At 48.0% G+C, this 19,883-nt stretch overlaps 1 protein-coding gene across 1 annotated transcript in view; it reads right to left on the bottom strand.

Moving 5' to 3' along the window:
* Positions 1-7,003: 7,003 nt before the first annotated feature.
* LOC119449236 (uncharacterized) overlaps positions 7,004-19,883 on the bottom strand; it is a 47,671-nt gene continuing 34,791 nt past the window's right edge. Inside the window, exons 2-3 of the mRNA XM_049666705.1 lie at positions 14,280-14,493; positions 7,004-8,631 (exon numbers count right to left, since the gene is read on the bottom strand). Of these exons, the coding sequence (XP_049522662.1) occupies positions 7,876-8,631; positions 14,280-14,493 (970 nt within the window). The 3' untranslated portion in view covers positions 7,004-7,875. The remainder of the gene's footprint in view (positions 8,632-14,279; positions 14,494-19,883) is intronic.

Here is a 19,883-nt window from a genome sequence, read left to right as displayed (position 1 = left end):
CTGTGCATTTCTTCGAAACGTGTGAAGCGAGGTAATACAGCATTGCTTCTGCTAAAATTTATTTTTAAGCACTATAATGGGTTCTCTGTATTTACAAGGCAACTTTTCATATAAATAATCACTTTTGTTGTTTTACCTGTACTTAGAAACACTTTGAAGAGGACCAGTACGAGGGAAATCGACAGGATGGGCGCCGTCTGTTAAAGTCAACAGCCCTACATCATCATGGACTATATTTTCGAAGTGAAAAACATTGCTAATCTGTATTTGACTGTCTTAGTTTCATTTACGGTTTTTGTACGTGATATGTATGCAGTGTTGTTTATTTTTTCAATGTAGTTATCAGTGTTCTAATGGTTATTTATGAAATGTTCTGTACTCGCCATCGATGTGTTTGGCGGATGCGACGTATTCGATGGTAGCTGATGTATTCTGGCTGGATATCTTGATTAATATTACCCGCGGTTGCGTTTTCTTGTTTGCATTCTTGTTTTCGATTTATATTGTGTGTAATAAGGTTGATGTACTCACTTGAACCCCCCCCCCCCCCATGTAATGAATAAATAAAAAAAAAACTCTCTCTATTCCGAATTGTGTGTCGAGCCTACCTTGCGAATTAATTTTTTTATCTCGTCTTTCAACATAACCTTCAGGCGCCACACAGTACATATAATTTTTCGTGTACATATCTCTTTCATGATTGATTGTACTAGACGTTATAAGTAAATGTATTTTGTGCATCGTTTGATTTCTTGTGTGTACTACGCAAGATTGACACAGACAAGTTACGTTACATGTTTCTCTACAGCACTAACTAAACCTTATTTTCACATCGCAGTTATTTTTACACCAGCTTAATCCTGTCAGCACACAGTTTTGTGGGCAAAAAAGCAAGAATTGCGCGTAGATATCGTCAAATAATTGCAATGAACGCGAAGAGCACGCGCAACGCAAGGGAAACTAACCGCCGTGCGCGAGTGGCTGGCTACGGTAAAGGAGGCGTGACGTGTAAACCAAAATAGAACAGCGAAAAAGAAAAACTTCCACACACAGGGGGTCGCAAACCTTATATACCAAGCATCGAAGCGCAAAAAAAAAAGAGTGCGTATTTTAAACATACACACGGCATATTAAATGTGATTGAATTAGGCAACTTGGGGCATGTTCCCGGCGCCATACATTTGCGTCTTCGACCTTCGACGAGTTAACGGCTATTGGTTATAAAGATATGCAGATGGGACACCGATAAAAAAATCCTCATCAAGGCAAAGCACTTGGAAGCGCGCCGCGAGTAACACTTTATGAACACAAGCGTAGCTGAGTCTCAGCTCGTGTGACACAATATGGCGGCGCCAGCGGGGTTGTCTCCACCCTGGACGGCGGCGCTGGGCATCGAGGCACCCTAGGGCGGGTTAGTTCAGGCGGCACCTGGCGGCACTTTCGGTCTCTACGCAACAGTATTTAGGCCCGCGCGCCGCCGTAGGGGTGGCGTCAGTGAGCAGGTCGGAAGCTTATAGAGGAGGTCGTGAGCGGGAGCCCCAAAAGCTGCCACAAAAGCTTTTGTCAACAATCATGGCGGCGCCCATCGGAGCGACGGCTCTAACCTAGCACAAAACTGGTTTCGATTCGTGGTAACGCGTGAAGTTCATACGCTAGAAGAAGTGATTCCGGTTATCGCTTTCTCTCAACTAACATGTGTAATGAAAATTGATTCATTAGACGCCGCTGATTCCGAATTCAGTTGTCGATTTTATGGCTCATAGGCCTAACACGTATTGACTTGGCTGGGTGAAGGTGCGTAAAGTTGGTTACTGAAAACTAAGCGCAACAAGTTGCATGCTGCTAATACAATAAGTTCTAAATTCTAAATAAAGGCGAAAACACGAAAGTCTAAATTACTTTTCTTATCATAAAATTGTAGATTTTATTTTAATATTTATAACAGCTTTTCTTTGACGCCGTAGTGACGCTGCAAACGCAACACGCTATCCGCAAACGTAAAACGCCTATTCCAAAACTCTTCATTCCTGTATGCCCCAACGCTAACACCCGCAAAGATCTTTGGGGCCCCAAACTTTAGGGGCCCCTATTCTAAAACTTTACTAGCCATCAGCATGGTTTGATTTTTGACAGTAACTGGTTTTCACAGCATTAGCACTGTTATCAATTTGTTGTTTACCATTGCTCTTCGTACGCCGTCGCAGCTTTTACCACTTCGAGCGAGTTCGGGAGGTGCTCGTCGCCGAAAACGACTGCGCGCTTCTTACACTAGTGTGCCGGTTTGCGCAGTAATCTTTTAAAGCTCTGCTTACTACCGATTCAGACAGTGAGTGGCATCTGTTGCCTGTCCCTTTTCTTAACGCATGTTCTTGGCGTGCTAGAGACCTAAGATGGCGTCCAGGTTGATGTAAATTGACCCTATATAGGTAGTATGTGTCCCAGCTAATCCAGGCCAAGCTAATTGAAAAACAAAAACAAGAAAGAACAACAGGAAAACAAGATAGGACGATGCGACAATTAACGCGAGATATCATAGCGCGAAAGACTTGTTTTAGCTCATCAAAAAAGGAGCCGTGAGCACATCTCCGTCGCAGATCGCTGGACAGCTGAACTTCTACGCCCTAAGCAGAGATAACGTGAGAGATCGATGACGCTGAACATTATTTTGTGTTCACGACAGCTAAAAAACAAAGTTCGTAGTTAATATTACTGTAAATAACTAAATATAATAACTTAGTACTATCTGTCATAAAATAAAAGCACTGATTTCGCCCTCTGCAGCGATTCGCTGGAACTTAAGAGCTTCCGGAGCCAACCAAAAAGTGTTCTGTGCAAGCATGATGTCGCTGTTGTTGATGTAAAGGGTCGACCGTCGCGGCGGCACGGAAATTTTGTTACGACGGGTTGTGCAAAAAAGGATTGCCGTAGTCGAATGTGAAAATCTGTACACAAATAAAATTGCAAATAAAAATGGCTATATTTGGCTACGAAATATTTTGCGCTTTTTTTCTATTTGGCTACATTTGGGCTACAACTTCTCTAGCTTTTGGCTACGCGGGCTCGTGGGACCTGGCAACACTGCGTTGCCCCGTCTCGCACCGAGAAAATCGGCGGTGCGCCGTGGTGCAATCCCAGCAAGCACTGCGTGACGCGCGGCGCGCGCGCGCACCGCCGACTGCGGAACCGCGCACGCTCACCTTCCTCCATGTGTTGCACGGAGTTGACGGAGTTAACTAGTCGAGATGTCGGCAATGAGAAGACGAGATGTTAGCTGGGAATTACTGCGCACCGTCCAAAAACAATGTGGTGAAGAGCGGCCGAAAGTGGACAGGTTCGTTGAACGGATCTTCAGGCGCCTCGACGACACCGGAGTAAGGAGATTATTTGGTTCCCCATCTTTGTGCTACTAGAAGTTGCTGGGAGCGGGCCGCGGAAGCGCACCGCTCTGTGTTGCTGACAATACGCTCGACTGCCCGCGCGTGCGTTGTTAAATACGAATACTTACTTGCCATAAAATCGTTCATTTAATGCACCGACATCGCCACATGGTGTCTCTTGCCATTAATTATAAAATCCATTGGTGTGTGCTTGCAACCAGGTATGACGGAGCACGCAGTTTGACAAGGCTTGAGTGCTTGCCGCGGATGCTCTGCACCTGCAAACAATAAAATGTGTGTGCGCGCGCGTTTTGCGCATGTTTTGCGCTCCAGGGGCAAAGGGGCGCTGCACGCAAGCATCTGCACGGGGTGCAGTTTTGTCCTCGATGTTGACCCTCCGCACAGCGCACCATTCTGGTTTCGGGGCAACCCCGGGGCAAGGTGATCGAGGACGCTATTAGGTTGCCTCGTCTATACCGATTCCTCAGCCGCTTCCATAGTTTCAGGCACTTTTCGACTGAAACAGGGAAAACAAGACAAACAGGCGCTGAGTGCACAGCATGGCCGGAGACACACGTGTGTAGCATTGACGCACCTGTTGAGAGGCCGGAGTACACACGTATCTCCTCCTACGCGTTGTTTTTTCGCTCCGCATCCCGGTCGTCCATTCTTTTGGTGTCGTAGACACAAGCGTGTCGCTGGACGGCGTCCAGAAACCTTTCGATTTCGGAGCCGCACAGGTTGGGCACGCTTTCTTGCGAAGACGCCATCTTGTTCTGGTGAGCTCGCCGAGTAGCGAGTCTCTACCTCGACGAGAGAGGGCGCTAGGCGCTAACTTGCTTGGCGCGGTCGGTGCGAAATGCAGTCGGTTGCATTCGGCACCGGACGACGTCCGGGCGCGCTAGATGCGACCGGTCGCGTGGGCGCCAGGTGCCGCCAGACTGTAGAGGGCCGCGCTTTCGCCATGACGCGAGCGCGCGCGTCAGCAGCGGAGGTCGCGTGCCAGTCGAGCGCGGTCGTGAGCGGAGGTATAAAACGGCCAAGTAGCGTATGTGAACGCCGCTTGCGGCAGAGACGGGGCTGCGGTATCGACGGTGGTAGATGACGACGGGTGCGTTAAGATAGCGTGCTCCACGTGCACGAGGGACGCCTGTACAGCCGAGGAGGTTGCTGTAGAGCTCGCTTGTGCGGGTACGAAAGCGGGAGTCATATTATGCGATAGCAAATTAGCTATCTGAAATTTTAGCAAAGGGAGAATCTCGGAAGAGGCCCTCCATATTCTACTCAAGAACCCTCCAAGTAGGTACATAACTTTCATTTGGGTTCCGGCCCATGAAGAAGTCCCAGGTAACGAAGCCGCTCACGAGCTCGCCCAACTACTCTACCACCCGGCAACTCTAGAGCAGCCAGTTCCAGGGATCAAAGATAACATCATCACGTACAGGGAAATTGTAGATCATTACCAAACCGAAAGAATAATCTTTCCACCTTCGCATCAGTCTCCTCCGGAGAACGCTCGTATTTGGCGGCGCCTCCAGGGAAACAATTATAGATCACCATATTGGATCTACTTAACTCAGGCGAAGGACTATAACGACGCCCTCTGGAAAACTTGTAAGCAGAAAGGTACGCTAGACAATGTAATATGGGAGTGTGCTGGCTCCCCAGGGGCCAAGGAAAACATTGACAGTAGAGAAGCCTGGGAGGCCTTGCTCCATGAGCGAGCCTGAAGACGACCAGAGTCGAGCAATCCGCCTGGCCGTTGAGGCCGTGAAGACTCATCGTCGTCAACGGGCGGGGACTGCTTCATCAGCATATTTTATGCAGCATATTTTAAACAGCCGTGTAGATGCGATTAATGCAGCAGTTTAAAGGGCTCCTAAACCACCTCAGATATTTTTTTGAACATTTCAAGTAAACACGCGCATCGAGTTCAGAATGCCGTCACGATCAACGATGCCAAACGCTGCAGCGCTACGCGCCGCGGGAGCGCCACAAAAAAAAAAAAAAAAACAAAAAACAATGCCGTCCTCTTCCCCTCGCATTTCCGGTATCCCCAGCGGCCGTCACGATGTCAACAGGGGGAATCTGTTGATGTCAACTGCGGAAACGATGTCCATTGGTCGAACACGAACCTACGACTTCCGGTTAGTCTGCTGGCAGGTACGCGCGCTTTCTGCTCTTCCTCGTCGTGTTGCTCGTTTGTCCGCCTTGCGAATCGGTAATTACAGCCCGCAACGCAAGTGCCAAATCGCTCGCGTTCCAACACAGTCGTGCTTAGCGGTCTGATTAGCTGCGCGAACAGAGTGCGACAGTGTTGGCCTTTCGAGACGTGCGCGCAACACAGGGTCTATAGCGGTACACTTCGCATAACACGGGCTGGCATCGCAGCAACAGCGGGTAGCCGAGAAGCGCTTGAGTCCGCGTCCACGTTACCGGCACGGTAACTCGTCGCACGCCGTTTGCCATTCGCGGGCCGCCGTTCAACAGCGGTTTTTTTCTGGCGAACGGCGAGATTTCCTTGCCGTACGTAGAGAGGATGAGACCGGGACTCATTTGTGCGGCAGCCTCACCGCCGCTGATCTCTCGACGGCGCCGATATCGTCGCTAGGTCTCTTCTTGTTCCCTTCAAAGCTAAAACGGACGGCGCTTCGACATGAAATACCGACGTTTCCAAGCCGCAATATTTTCTTATCGTTGTTATCGCTCTTCGCAATAATTGTGCACAAAGAAGAAAAATACGCTGATATTAGCGGTGCAGTCGGCTGCGATGCGAGCACAGCCGAGCCCGTCGTCTCCCGGCGGTAGCCGTGCACTGCAGCTGAGCTACAGTGGCTGAGCTGCAGCCGATGTTTTCGTTGCCGGTGGCGGAGGCGCGCAGCTTCGCGGTCGTCGATTGGCCCATTGATCGTGCAGCTGGCGGGGCGCCGGCTGAACTGCCGTCTACATTGGACAACTCTCGCTCGGCTGACGTTCTACGGCACTGGCGGCCGGTTCGCTAGCGTGGACGTGCCTTAACCGGAAGTAGGCAGTGTTTTGAGAAGCGCGTTGGCGATGACGTATGTCACGTGACATTTGGAGGAGCACTCGGCAAGGTGGAGAGACCAGCCGACGAGGAGAGTAGCGAAGGAAAGAGCGAAACGAGCGAGGGCTGTGTTTCGATCATCAAACGCGTGTACCTCCGCTATTACAGCACCATTTCGAAAAATTCTCGCGGCTACGTGTTCGTTGAGGACTCGTGCACAATTGCAACACCACAACTAAATTTGGACCTCTGGGTAGTTTAGGGGCCCTGTAAAACTCACCTGCTAGAACTTGCTAGAAATAGGTCCTATTGAAATGTGTTGCTTTTTTTAACTCATCAACTTATGTTGTCACTTATGACTGCTCAACTTACGACTATCACTTATGACTATCAATTTATGGACTGCTCAATGTATGCCTTGTTCCTTCAGTCCAAATAAGCTGTTTCCTTTTATTGAAAATTCATATTAATTTACCTAGCCTGTGTCACGTCAAGTGTGGGTTTGCAGCTTACTGCTCTCCTTTTTCTGGACAAAAAAGATTGAAGCTGAGCAAAAGTGCTAATGATGTTGTTTCTATCAACAAAATAGAAATGCATTGGTAAACACATCATAGACTTTTATTTTTACATGAACACTCTTCAAAACAACAAGGTGAAAATTTTTATGAACAAAAGACAAGCGTTACAAAGAAAGACACAGTACTTTGCTTCTCTTTCTCATGAGAAATGTCAAGCTCGAATAATAAATAGGTACGCATAATTTTTCTTTCGTGCTCACACAACCGGGGCTATTCTGCCCGGTGAGACATCGGTGAGAGTCACTCAATTTACGCAAATTTAGAAGACGAGGTGCACTAGAGTGGTCGACATGCTTATGTCGTTGACCCTGCCGAGTATAAGTCGTCTGGTTGGCCCTCCTTCACTTCCGCCGGCGCACGGTGGTTGGTCTCTCGACGCACCGACTCACATACCTCTCCACTCAAAGCACCACTTTCTTCTCTGCAACGAAGTTCATTACACTCTGGACGAGGCTGGCTTTGGTCAAAATCAGCAAGCACCAAATGGTGGGGAATACTCTTTTATAGCTCGTTTCGAAGAAAATAACAACACGGTTACGACCCTTCCTGCAGAACAAATGGACTTTCTCGCCCTCCGTGTGTTGGGGAACATTCTCTTCCTACTCACACGAAATGGGCCTGAATTTTCCCAGCTTTATATCTTCGATTTCCTGTGCGACACCTTTGAACTGAAGCCTTTCAAACCATGAAAGGCAGTTTTCGTGGCATGGCAAAAAGCACCGCTGCATACGCAGCCGCCTCGTCCTCGTCAGCCATAGTGGAGCCAACCTCACAGTGAGCAAGAAACGCAGCGTCGCCGGAGACCGTGAATTTTTGGCCGGTCGATTGGCGGACGCTGCCGACGCGCGGCGGCTCAGGAACAGTTCATTCAAGACAGTCCGCACTGCAACGAGGCTTAAGCCGCCGCGACCGGCTGCGACGGCACTGCGGCGGGCGCTACCGTGGCCGCCGGCGCCAGCACCTGCGCCAGCTGCGGCGCGAACGCTGCTGGAGGAGCCGTGGGTTGCACCAGGTAAGAGGACGTCGACGTGACAGTCAGCGTGGTCACGTGCGAACTGGAGCTGGTCACGGTTCGGTAGCGCGTGCTGAACGCGTTGTAGATGAGCGTGTAGATTTTGGAGCTGTAGCTGGTGGCCGTCGTCACGGTGGTGTACGTTGACGTGACGGTCGTGTAGCGCGGCGCCGGTGGCTGCGTCGGCACCACGCCCAGCTGGGTGCCGATGAGCTGCTGCAGCTGTTGCTGCTGGAACTGCTGGAGCTGCAGCGCCTGCGTGTTCAGGTAGGGCACCACGCTGGTCGTGTAGCTGGTCAGCGTGCGCTCCGTGGTGGACAGCGACTCGGACAAGGTGCGCGTGCGCGTCCGCCGGCCGTCGTAGAAGCTGACCAGCTTGGTATGGAATACCGTGTCCGTGGTGGTGTACACGCTGGACTGCGTCACGGTTGAGTAGAGCGTCGCCTGCTGCTGCTGGTTGAGCTGCTGCAGGCCCAGGTAGACCGCCGCCAGCGGGTTGTTGGACAGAGCCGCGTTGAGAAACGGGTTCGCTAGCTGCACTGGTTGGTCACCGTCCGACGGGAGCGCCAGGTACGAGGCCTCCTGCGACGCCGTCCGCGGCTGCTGCTGCGGCGTCGGCGGAGGAGGCGCGCCGGCACCCTGCAAGGAGCGAGCTACTGTATATCTGGCGCTAGTTTCATCCTTGCGACGCAGTAAGTGGGATGCGCCTTCCTAACAGCCGCCATGCCTTCACGGCGGCGTCAGGCTGTGCACCTGAAGCGGGGATTAGATAGAAGTGCTTTTACGCGCAAGAGTTGCACAAGAGCGATGCGCACAAGAGAGAACCAGTGGTCGCGCGTTGAAACCAAGCGACGCTCAGTGCCACCTCACCAGTTTGGGCTCGTGGCAAGTGCTAAAGAATTGTGAGAGCGGCACTTGTATGCCGCTCTCACATTAGTGTATGCACAAATCTACGCGATAAGAGGGTCTTTAATGTCGTTATTCAGCGCTATATATTTGTTTCTTTATCATTGCCTTTTCCCTATTAGTCAGCATACAAGTTCCCGAGGGAAAAAACGACAACAGAGATGTAATTATGAGAAAATTGTTAACAATGTGGGCGACAAACTACGAAACACATGAAACACTGCGTGAGCGGTTCCCCTAACAAATTACCCACTTCATTCTTTCTTGATGTGAAAATTTTGCTCGTATTCCGTACCTTTCGTGGGAAAGACTCTTCGCTCACAGTTCTCGCTTTCGTATAGACCTAGGCTTTAGCCATTGTGGCCAGACCCACAGCGTCACGTTTTCCAACGACGTCATGCGTCCGGCCACCATACTTCGTTGAGGCTCAATCTTATTCCGAGCTACTCGAATAACCGTGACAAGTACGCGCAAATAGCGGATAAAAATCTAAAATGAAGGAATGTTATATGCAGGGCTCTGTGTGTGGTCATATCCTCGTTCCATTATGGAGCAATGATTATACTGAGTCACGCGACTCCAGTAACTCCATGCCGATGACACAGAGTTTATGATCACACACAACTCACTCGAAGGAGCAGAGTCACGCGCGAATGACGAATTTCTAAAAACGTACAATAATATGGCCCAACAACAACTGGATATTACGACTTATTAGAAAATTTAATAAAAGCGAAGGTCAATGTTCTAGCATTCGTCATTCACTTTACTGGTTATTTTGCATAGATAGTGCTACCCCTGATCACATTAAAATACATACTAATATTGTGACAGGACCTCTCGCATTCAGAATCTTTGCAGAAATTCACAATCGGCGCACTTCACATTGATTAGGGCTCCGACACGCTTAAATAAGCGAATTGTGTTGCGAATACAACTTAGCAATGTAAAAGCTTGGGCTAGTTTATGCGTCATCCTTAAATATGCTTACAGCGCAAGGCTTCACATGGACGCAAGAGAGCTGTCTGTGTCCTAGGTTTGGTCCACGTGAACCCTTGCGCTGCAAGGATACCTGTATGTATGGCTAAATCGGAGCGTCAACTGCTCGGACAAAAGCAAAGGCACGAAAAGAGACAAGAGTAGTTAGCGCTGCTATTTAGCAATGCCTGCATACCAACTCGCCCATTTTTCGCTTCTCATCCACCTAATGTAGTGTAAAGTTTTTCACTCCCATTTAATATATGGTATAGAGCCACGGCGGCCGCATTTCGATGGGGGCGAAATTCGAAAACACCCGTGTACTTAGATTTAGGTGCACGTTAAAGAACCCCAGGTGGACGAAATTTCCAGAGTCCCCCACTACGGCGTGCCTCATAAACAGATCGTGGTTTTGGTACGTAAAACCCCATAATTGAATCAATTTTTAATATATGGTATAGAATCTCGTGGCTATGCACATCCTTTGTACAACACTCCAGTATGACGCTTTCAGGAGACAGCTCTTCGGGATAGTTGCGTCATCGGGAAGCTACCCCTATTTTAATATTTACGGACTCAATTTGTGCGCATTTTATTAAGGCGAGAGATTGCAGAACAGCATTTCTGACGTGCAGCGCAGTGAAACGCCTCAACAGTTTACCGCTTTTGTCTTCCCTATTGGAATTGCTGAAAATGCTGCTTGTGATGACTGCTGTGCGACGGTCCTCTCTACAATGCACAAAAGCCAATCCTCGCGACAGCGCTAGATAGCATCGATGACAGACCACTGCAAAAGCAAACCATTTTAGAATGCCAACCTCACAAGACGTCGCAGCAGAGGACAACGAATGCATTGCGGTAGTGATTACGGGCAGCAAACCTGCTAACTATTCTTATCCTGCGCTATGAACGGCAGGGATTGGGTGCGTGTGCTCTGTTTCTCTACCTCTGTTTATCTTTCTACATCCCCCGCCTAGAAGAACTTGTAGCCGGGCTAGCTGGCAATGCATCCTAATGAGCGCTTCAGAGGTCAAGACACTACATGCACTCACGCCCAAGTAATTGGTCGCCAATGTGGCTCTTCGCAGTAAGCGTCCCTTCTCAGGTGTGCGCGTGTTTTCTCGCGCTCTGAAGCTGCTACCAAAACGTCCACCAGTTTTGGTTGGCAAAACGGATTTGTTTATTTGTTGGCCTGGCTATGCACCCCGTCTTTCTCGCTTCTTTCATCTCTTCCTCTGCTCCTCACAAGTACGATTAGTGCCTTGACGTAACAGTCACCAGCAGCAGCCTAATTAGGTTCAACTATTAAAACCGCGGAAATGTATGTATGTATGTATGTATGTATGTATGTATGTATGTATGTATGTATGTATGTATGTATGTATGTATGTATGTATGTATGTATGTATGTATGTATGTATGTATATATACAGGGTCTTTCAGCGGACACTTTCCAAAATCCTTAAAGGTTGCCTGTGGCAGATGGCACAATTCTAGTTCATGAGCTGGTCTACTCGAAGAGGCGGGCATTACTTGCACACGAAATTGAAATGCATAATCGAATAATTAACAAAAATTCACTAATTAGGTTTTTAACTAATTAGCTGATGGCCCATATTGCAATTCACAAATTGTAGCCGCGGAGTTAGCAAGGCGGATCCACTTGGAACGAATTCTCGGGATAACACCAGTTGCGAGATTCCCGAACTTTGCGGAGAAATGCATTGGAGTTTCAGTTAGTTTCTTAACAAAACGTCGCTTTCGGCATTGAAGCACAAACTTAACTGGAACGTCAATGCATTTTTCCGCCAATTTCGGGAATTATTATCTCAAAACTGGTGTCAACCTGAGAATTAATTTCAAGTGGATCCGCCTTGCGAACTCCACGGCTATAATTTGTATATTGCAATATGGCCATCAGGTAATTAGTGAAAAACTTAATTAGTGGATTTTTGTTAATTATTCGATTATGCATTTAAATTTCTTGTGAAAGTAATGTCCGCCTCTTCGAGTAGACCAGCTCATGAAATAGAATTGGGCTATCTGCCACAGGCAACCTTTAAGGATTTTTGAAAGTGTTCGCTGAAACACAAGATATATATATATATATATCTTCACCGCCGTGTGATTTGCTTCGTAGGCCGCGGATGTTCAAAATAAAGTAGGTTTTACTGTAAAAGGTCTGATATAGTTTTGACCTGCTGTGAAACCGTATGTCTTAGATGACCCACGATGAAATTGTATATGTCGTACTTTTGAAATATTGCTACATTGCACTCTGAGTCATTATGAGTTGCATAGTCTGCAGGCAGTACACTGCGTATTATCGAATCGCTTTTATTGACTGTTGACTGAATATGACTCTTGTAAAAAAAAAAACAAAAAAAAACAAGCCTTTTTGTTATACATGCGTTACTTGACGCATAGGTCTAGCGATGCATGCAGTTGCTTGATTGAACATAGTTTATGTATTACACTGTGAGCAATCAGCATACCAAAACTGAATGTTACCTGCGGGAGTCTGCCTGTACCGTCACTTCTGCCCACGCACCAAGCTCGCAAGCACGTAGCACGTTCTTATTTGTGTAATAATTATTTACTCTCCTTTGCAGGAACCACTTTTAGAACATGCCAGACATTCAAGTGGGGAATTTTCGGGTCGATGTTTCAGTCTGAAGAATCGTTTAGAAATCGCACACGCTGTACACGGTCGCTCGCCGGGCAGCTGTAACAACTTTGGAAAATATTCGCGCTCGTTGTGACACTCGTAGAGCATTTATAAGTGCGCGTTATAATGTCTGTCCGCACTCCACGCTAGACATCTAATCTTGCTATCCCACTGACTGTGTCTGTAGGTACCAACTGTTTTACAAATCGCACGAGACTTCTAACGAGAAAATTAGTAATTAATTATGAACCCTACTTTTAATCTAGCCCGCGTCTAAAGCCATCAGTGCACCAAATTATTTGTGGGAACTTTCAGCTTGCTTCGTTTCACCTCCTCTGTGTCCGTGGCTTCAAAACTAATGCACTATACTTGAAATAAATAAATAACACTGAGCGTAAAGTTAGTCTACTAAAGAGAGAGAAACCCGAATTGATGCCGAAAAAGCTCAAATGTAAAAATGCGGGAAAGTTTGCCACCAAGAACAGGGATGCGTGTTCAAAAGCTGCCATATTTTTTGACCCCTGTAAAACGGACCTAGTTTCCACTACCACTAACTGTTCGAGCCCCTTGCGCACTAGATAAAGCTTGCGATATAAGACGACGCGTTTCCGACCTAGTTAAAAAGCTACGAGATTCACTTGGTTGTATATCTACATACTCTGATATTTACTCAATATCTTCGTGAGCTAAACTCTAGACGGTTATCTATATCACTATCTTCCTGTCTTGGTGCGCGGTTCTTCGTTTTCTTCCCCCTAAAGCTTTGTTTTCATTCAAGTATCAGCTTTATAGGTCAGTGCTGGCAAAATGCACTGACGGTGAACTTTTTAAAAGATAGCCCGCCCTTCTTGATGCGAGATGGTTCCCGAACGTAGGGCGAGTTGGTATGTATTCGTATATAAGGAAGTTGCGAGCAGCGCAAGAAAACGCAGACAAAGGGAAGACAAATGGGTCGTCCGGTATGTTTTCTCTGCCCGTTTTCTGCGTCTATGTGTGCTGCTTGCATGGTACAAAAAGCGCATGCACGTTGTGTTTGTTCCCACACGGCAAAGACTCAGACCTGAGCACGACGAGGTCTGCAATATCATCGGAAAGCGAACGTGCCGATTGTAACTTTTGTTTTGCGAGTGAATGAGCGTGCGCGCGCGCGCGTGTGTGTGATATATATGTATACATAAAGTGGCGGAAAACACTGTGGGAAAAGGCATATAATTTTTGCATTATGTGATGCAGTTTGGCTGCGTAGTTCTGTCCATTCAACTTTATCTTTATATACATTTTACCTTTGTGCAGGCTATTCTGCACGTCCCTTTCTCTAGGCAACTTTTAAGAAGTATACATAAGTCATTTTCATCGGGAGTGCTAATTTTTAAAGTGCCGTTACTTATCCTCACATAATTGTAATGAAATTTGGAATGTCAAAATGCACTTCCTTACTCGCACTTACAGATACTTGTTCACTTCACATTAGTGACATTAGCGTACATACTGCATTTTGATGCGATATATTTCAATGCTTTCGTTATGGAGCTTTTAAAGTCTCGTGGAATCTTGAAACGATCTCTTGAAATTCGAAGCAGTAAAATGCAGGAAAGCGCGCAACACGACCACAACACGCCGGCATGCCATTTTATGAATTGCTTGAGCATAATATTTCAGCTAATACTGGCATTCCCATGAACGAAGGAAAGAAAAAGAAAAAATAGACGAAAGAAAGTACTTTTTCACTGCATACATTCAGCAGAGTCTGGAAGTACTGCTCCGAGTCGAGATCGAGCGTGACGTTGCGTTCGTCGAACGCCAGCAGGTCGCCAGGCGGCATGGTGCGGTACGCGGTGACGATCTTGCGAATGATGAAGCTCTCCGTCAGGGTGTGCGTGGTGGTGGCCAGGCCGTCGAAGATGGGCACCAGCGACGTGCGCCACGAATGCTCCGTCGTCGAGTACACCCTGCATGGCGATTGGTGGGACCAGGTTACTAGTGCAAAGCGAACGAAGAGGGTTATTGCACCTCGTGTTTTCACGTTGCTGACCTTGTTGCTCACAGCTGGACAAAATTGCCCTTTAGCGGCTAGTCTGTCCTAGAGCAGTCCTCCAATCTCATAGTTTTCCGTGCCTGGAGCGTACATTAAAGTCCAAACATAGCCCTTTGTTTGCTTTGAATCTTGAGATATACGTAACGACCATAAAAACCCACCCATTCTCTTGCTATTCCCATGTATAGTGACAAGTGATAGAATGCCCTCCTGCAGCCATAAAATACATGCGCAGTCGTGCTTAATTAGGACAGCAGAAGCAATGAAGGATAACAGAAAAAAAATCTTGCTGCGGCTTACTCAGCTAACCCCGGATATGCAAAGCGAAAGCTTGGTTTAGCCTGGTTAAGTCTTGGTTTCATTTGGTTAGCCTTTGATTTAGCTGTAATAATTATACTTAAGTATACACTCATCGATATAAGCCAGGTATAAATTATAAGAAGACAAGTCCAAGCGTTTTGCGAGCCGAACGACTAGCTCTTCCTCAGTCTCCGACGCTAGCTTCGCCCTCTTGACATTCCGGACTCTCTCCAGTGAAGCAGATCGCCGGGCGAAAGACGCTTGTCAGACTCCGCTTGCGGCGTGGTCAGACGCCGGTAAGACGCCGCGGGGTGGTCAGACCATAGAGAAAGAAACGCTTCCCGCCAGCTGTGGCGGTTGATAGGCAACGGCTCAGTTCGCGGTGCTGCCACCGGCCACAGCGAAATGGCGACAATGCGGCCAGTGTAGCTTTCGCTACAGCTTTAGCTTTAGCTGCGACACCAAATGCCTATTTATATTAAAACGTTGTGAGGCGAGAAGGTGGTAAAGACTTCCGACGCTGCTCGACGAGTGTCCCGTTCTGATCTCGTCGAAAACCTCCGAGCCGCCCCCACAGGCGCCGGCAACAGTCACCAACGTCGCGCGCGTTCGATGCATACGCGGGCAAAACGCCGACGGCGTCCACAACAGTTCTGCGTGTTGCCGGTGCTGCTGCATGTCCAAGTTTATACAGCTGATAAAAGTACTATCCTTACTCCGTATAGCTCTCTACTAATTTGCTATCGCAATTGATGCTTGGCTTTTCGGATGAAACTGCGGCAACTTTTTATATAAATACGCATTTGGTGCCGCAGCTAATCGTCGGCTCCACTCCCTCCCGTCCCCCCACGGCCTTTCGCGCGACGGAAGAAGTCGCGTTTGCTCTCCGCCGTGCGTTCGCTCCCCGTGAAAGCGCGCGTCCCTCGCGCGCTTTCACTCGCACATACAGCATACGGTGTGCGGCGACGATTTCATCGCCGTTGGACTTCATACGGAACCTCACGGCGACGGCAATGCCGACGGCAGAAATCCGCTTGGAGTGTCTATATAATTGCTATCGCAATAAAAGTGAAGGAATATTGCCTTGCAAGCTTCAGCAGAACAATAGAATCACGCCAGATTCAAGTACGTTATTCCAATACAAACAGCAGTCACCACACATATAATAGAAAAGCATCAGCTACGTTCGGCGAAAAAAAACTTTAATGATCCGAGGCAATACCTTCATCATCGAGTGCGCCAATATCTTAATCAGGCAGAGAGTAATAAGAGAAAGGCAGTGAGGTTGATCAGGCAGTGCATTACATTCAAATATAGTCATGGCAAAAGAAAAAAATCACAGCATATCCACGGGGTGAATGATGATGAGTGGGCGAAGCTCCGGAGGGAATCATCGGATCTCCCGCTTAAGGGGACGCTAGCACAAACGCGTTAGAAACGTGCAGTACTCTCTAGTAAGGGGTAGCGGCCACAGCGTCTTACGCAGCCATTTACACATGCCGGAACGTGCACCGCGTTTGCCCACGCCATCACATGACTGCCGAGAGAGTATACCCCCCGTATTCATAAACGCTCCTCGACTTGAACTTGACTTGCCCCCGCCTTGGGCAGCGCGTTCGAAACGCGTTGAAGGTAAGGCGGAGAGGCCACAGCGTCTTACACCAGCTTCTTACACGGGCCGTAACGCGCTAGCACAAACGCGTTAGAAACGCGCTAGAAACGCGGCCTTTCGTTAATGTTGGGTATTTATTGCCATCGTGGTGCGTGTGTCTATGTGCGCTTCGTGGCGTAATGGTTAGCGCCGCGCGTTCGGAAGCGAGGGGTCCCTTGTTCGATTCCGCGCTACGGACACAACTTTCGGAATTTTTTTTTTCATAAAACGCCGGAAGCGTTCTCCGGAAGCCGGAAGCTGGCTTCCGGAACCGGAAGCGGAACCGGAAGTGGAAACGGAAGTCGGCTTCCGGTTATACTATACGTATACATATATATGTATATATGGGTATACATACATATACGGACACACAACGCCATCTATTGAGCAATTCATAAAACTAGACGTGGCTACCTACTACGACGGGAACGAACGGGTGCCGCTATAAGGAGCTTCGCCCCTAAAACTTAAAAATTGTTCTCTATAGAGCTATTCAAGTTTACCAATAAAGGTGGTGCTGGTCTAGGGAGAGTTGGAGTGTTTGTGCGCCCTCGTTTGCTAGAATTCTGTTCGGCAATCGTGTTTTGTGTGGTGGTTTACTTTACCCGCGATAGCCAAGAAGCATACCCGGCTAGCGTCAAACGAAACAATTTCAAAATCTGCCAACTCTTCATTACTTGCACGCTCATTTCCAGCAGAAATTTTGGTAAGAAAGAGAGATAACCTTATTAAGGAAAATAGGGTTATAGGGGCCGTAGGGTGGGTCTTCAGTCTAGGACTGCAGTGGCCATCGCCATGCACCGCGCCTGGTCGGGGACACACAAATGAGTCTCCAAGTAAGTCGGGGCGACTATGGCTGCCTAAGACTCCCAAAAAGAAATTTGTGCTAATTAGTGTGAACTTTAATTTTGGGACTGTGATTTGCACTCCCATGTCACATGGGGCAATGGTGGCCTCCTACCACACCAGGGCCATTGGTTGGCATATCTGGTTGTCCAGATGGCATGCAACCGCCCCAAGTGTGGGTAGGTGTCTGTCTGAATTTGTCTGTATAGCCAAGCCTCCTACACTGTTACTTGCGAGTTTGGCGCGGCGAGTTCTTGGCGTGAATGACGTTGATGCTCTAAGACACTAGTATTTGCTTGTTTAATAAATTGGGGTGTCATTCCTTGCTCGGATTGAAGTCTCACGAACAAAAGCGTCTGCCCGTGTGTTGCCGGTGACACCAACATGCCCCGGACGCGTGTATTGAAAGCTTATATAATATATATATATATATATATATATATATATATATATATATATATATCACCAGCGCTTACCCTGTCAAGAAAATGGGGATAAGCGAAGCTTGTCATATGTGTACCTGACCTAATACTTTTCCTTCCCTTTCGTACTACTTGTCCTTCCCTTTCCTTCTACTTTTCCTTCCCTTTCGTGCAACTTATCCTTCCGTTGCGTTGTGCGATTCTCTGCTCAGCGCCGTTGTCTCTTGCGTTCGATGTGTCCAGTTTGCTCGGTGGCGTGGTTCGCAGCATTCGCCCGCGATTGCTGATTGCGATACTTCAAAATTAAATTGATTCAAAATGAAATCTGTCCGTCACGTAAGACAATGAATGGCTCATACCCCTTTAAGCAATGGCTCATACCACCATAAACGCGGTCTCCCCATTACGAGGACAGAAGAGAAGTGAACGCTGGAATGAAGAGCGGCAACCGCGCCAGCTGTGGCAGAAGACGCCGACAACGAACGTAGGAGCAGTGGCACGAGCGCGTGCCGAGCACGAGCACGAGCGCAACCCGAGGGGCGCAACGAGCCTGCTGCGGAAGAAGACGACGCCCTAGCTATTGCTGATGATGATACCGCGTACGCGTACACCGACCCCGACACAAGTGAGCCTATAAAGCTTCGCTTTAAAAAAAAAGTAGCAGTTTCGCCCGAAAGGCGAAGCATCCATTGAGATAGCAAATTCGTGAACAGCTATACAAAGTAAGATTAGTTGTTTTATCGGCCGTATTAACTTGTAAACGTAGGCATACTAACTAAACTAACAAGCATGGTGTCACGCGAGCACCCGCAAACATGAACGCATCTGACTCGATGACCGCGCAAACTCACTGTCAAAACGCTGGAGTGAGTAAGCGCGGTTGCAGCAGCGAGTGAATTGATCTTAGTCCTGCTACTCGCATCAACGCGAACTTAGCCGCGAAAACACTACGAGGGCGGACTCTGCACCCGCCGCAGATGGCTTTCAAGATGCAGTCGCGCATATTGTCAAGTGAACGCATATTGTCAAGCAAACGACAAAGTATGGATGTCCTGTGGCAGTTAACAGATCACTCTTACTGATCTATTGCCGTTCGTACCTAGCTGCGTACCTAGCCAAAGGAACTGTCGGTATGGTGAGCGCAAAACCGATGTCATCTTTTAAGAAATGGATCGAAAATTACAAGTAAGCCGATGCGAATGAGCGGAGCCGTTGAGGGCAGTAAATGACAGCAACTTATATGTGCTTTCTTGTACAGAAGACCCAGGCTCCTTGTGCTTTCTTGTCCGCAGGAGAGAAGCTCCGCGGTCACGTCGTCGCGCACATGCAGCCTCTGTACTTTTAGCTAATGTGCGTTTATTACTCCTGCATAGCAGTAGAGCGTAGCACTTTTACAGCGAAGCGTCCTTACTTTCCGTGGTCTACCCATGCTAGCCTGCAATGAACTGTTGCTAGACCATGGTGACGTCACTACGTGATTTCTATGCTGTTGGGTACTTTTCCACTCGGAGTAGCTTACGCAACGGTAATCTTTACCGGGGAACACACGCGGAAGAAGGAACGTGCTTCGCATTATTCGCAGACGTCATTAGCATACATTATACGGTTTGCACTCAACACGAGGGTTTTGAATGTTGTCAACCCCTTTCGAAACAGCTGCAAACCTAATCTTTACCGGAACACGTCCGAGGGGGTTTCCCAATGTTCACACGCACCTTATCATCAATCATGTGGTTTTGATGCTTGTTTTGTGGTTTTTCTTTTGAAGACGAGTGCTGAGCTGTATGCTGTATGCCTGATTTCAAAGGAGATATTCTGTTTGTATTCAACTTTTAGCCTGGTATTTTTTGCTTACGCCAACGACACGAAATCTTCTTTGGCTGGTAGAGGTATACGGCTTCGCTGTAATATCGGCTAGAACCATGAAACAAAAGTTTGGAGTGCACTTCTAGCAATAAGAAAGTATTTTCAAACATTCTTTAACAACGTCGCGTGCCAAACGCAACACAGCAAAAGTAGTTTCCTTCAAAGGCCGTTGGCTAGCATTCATGACAACAGCCGGCTAGGGCATGCGCTCCCACAGGC

Source organism: Dermacentor silvarum, chromosome 4 (genome assembly GCF_013339745.2).
Source record: "Dermacentor silvarum isolate Dsil-2018 chromosome 4, BIME_Dsil_1.4, whole genome shotgun sequence".
NCBI classification, from domain to species: Eukaryota; Metazoa; Arthropoda; class Arachnida; order Ixodida; family Ixodidae; genus Dermacentor; species Dermacentor silvarum.
This window is presented reverse-complemented; position numbering and strand designations above follow the sequence as displayed.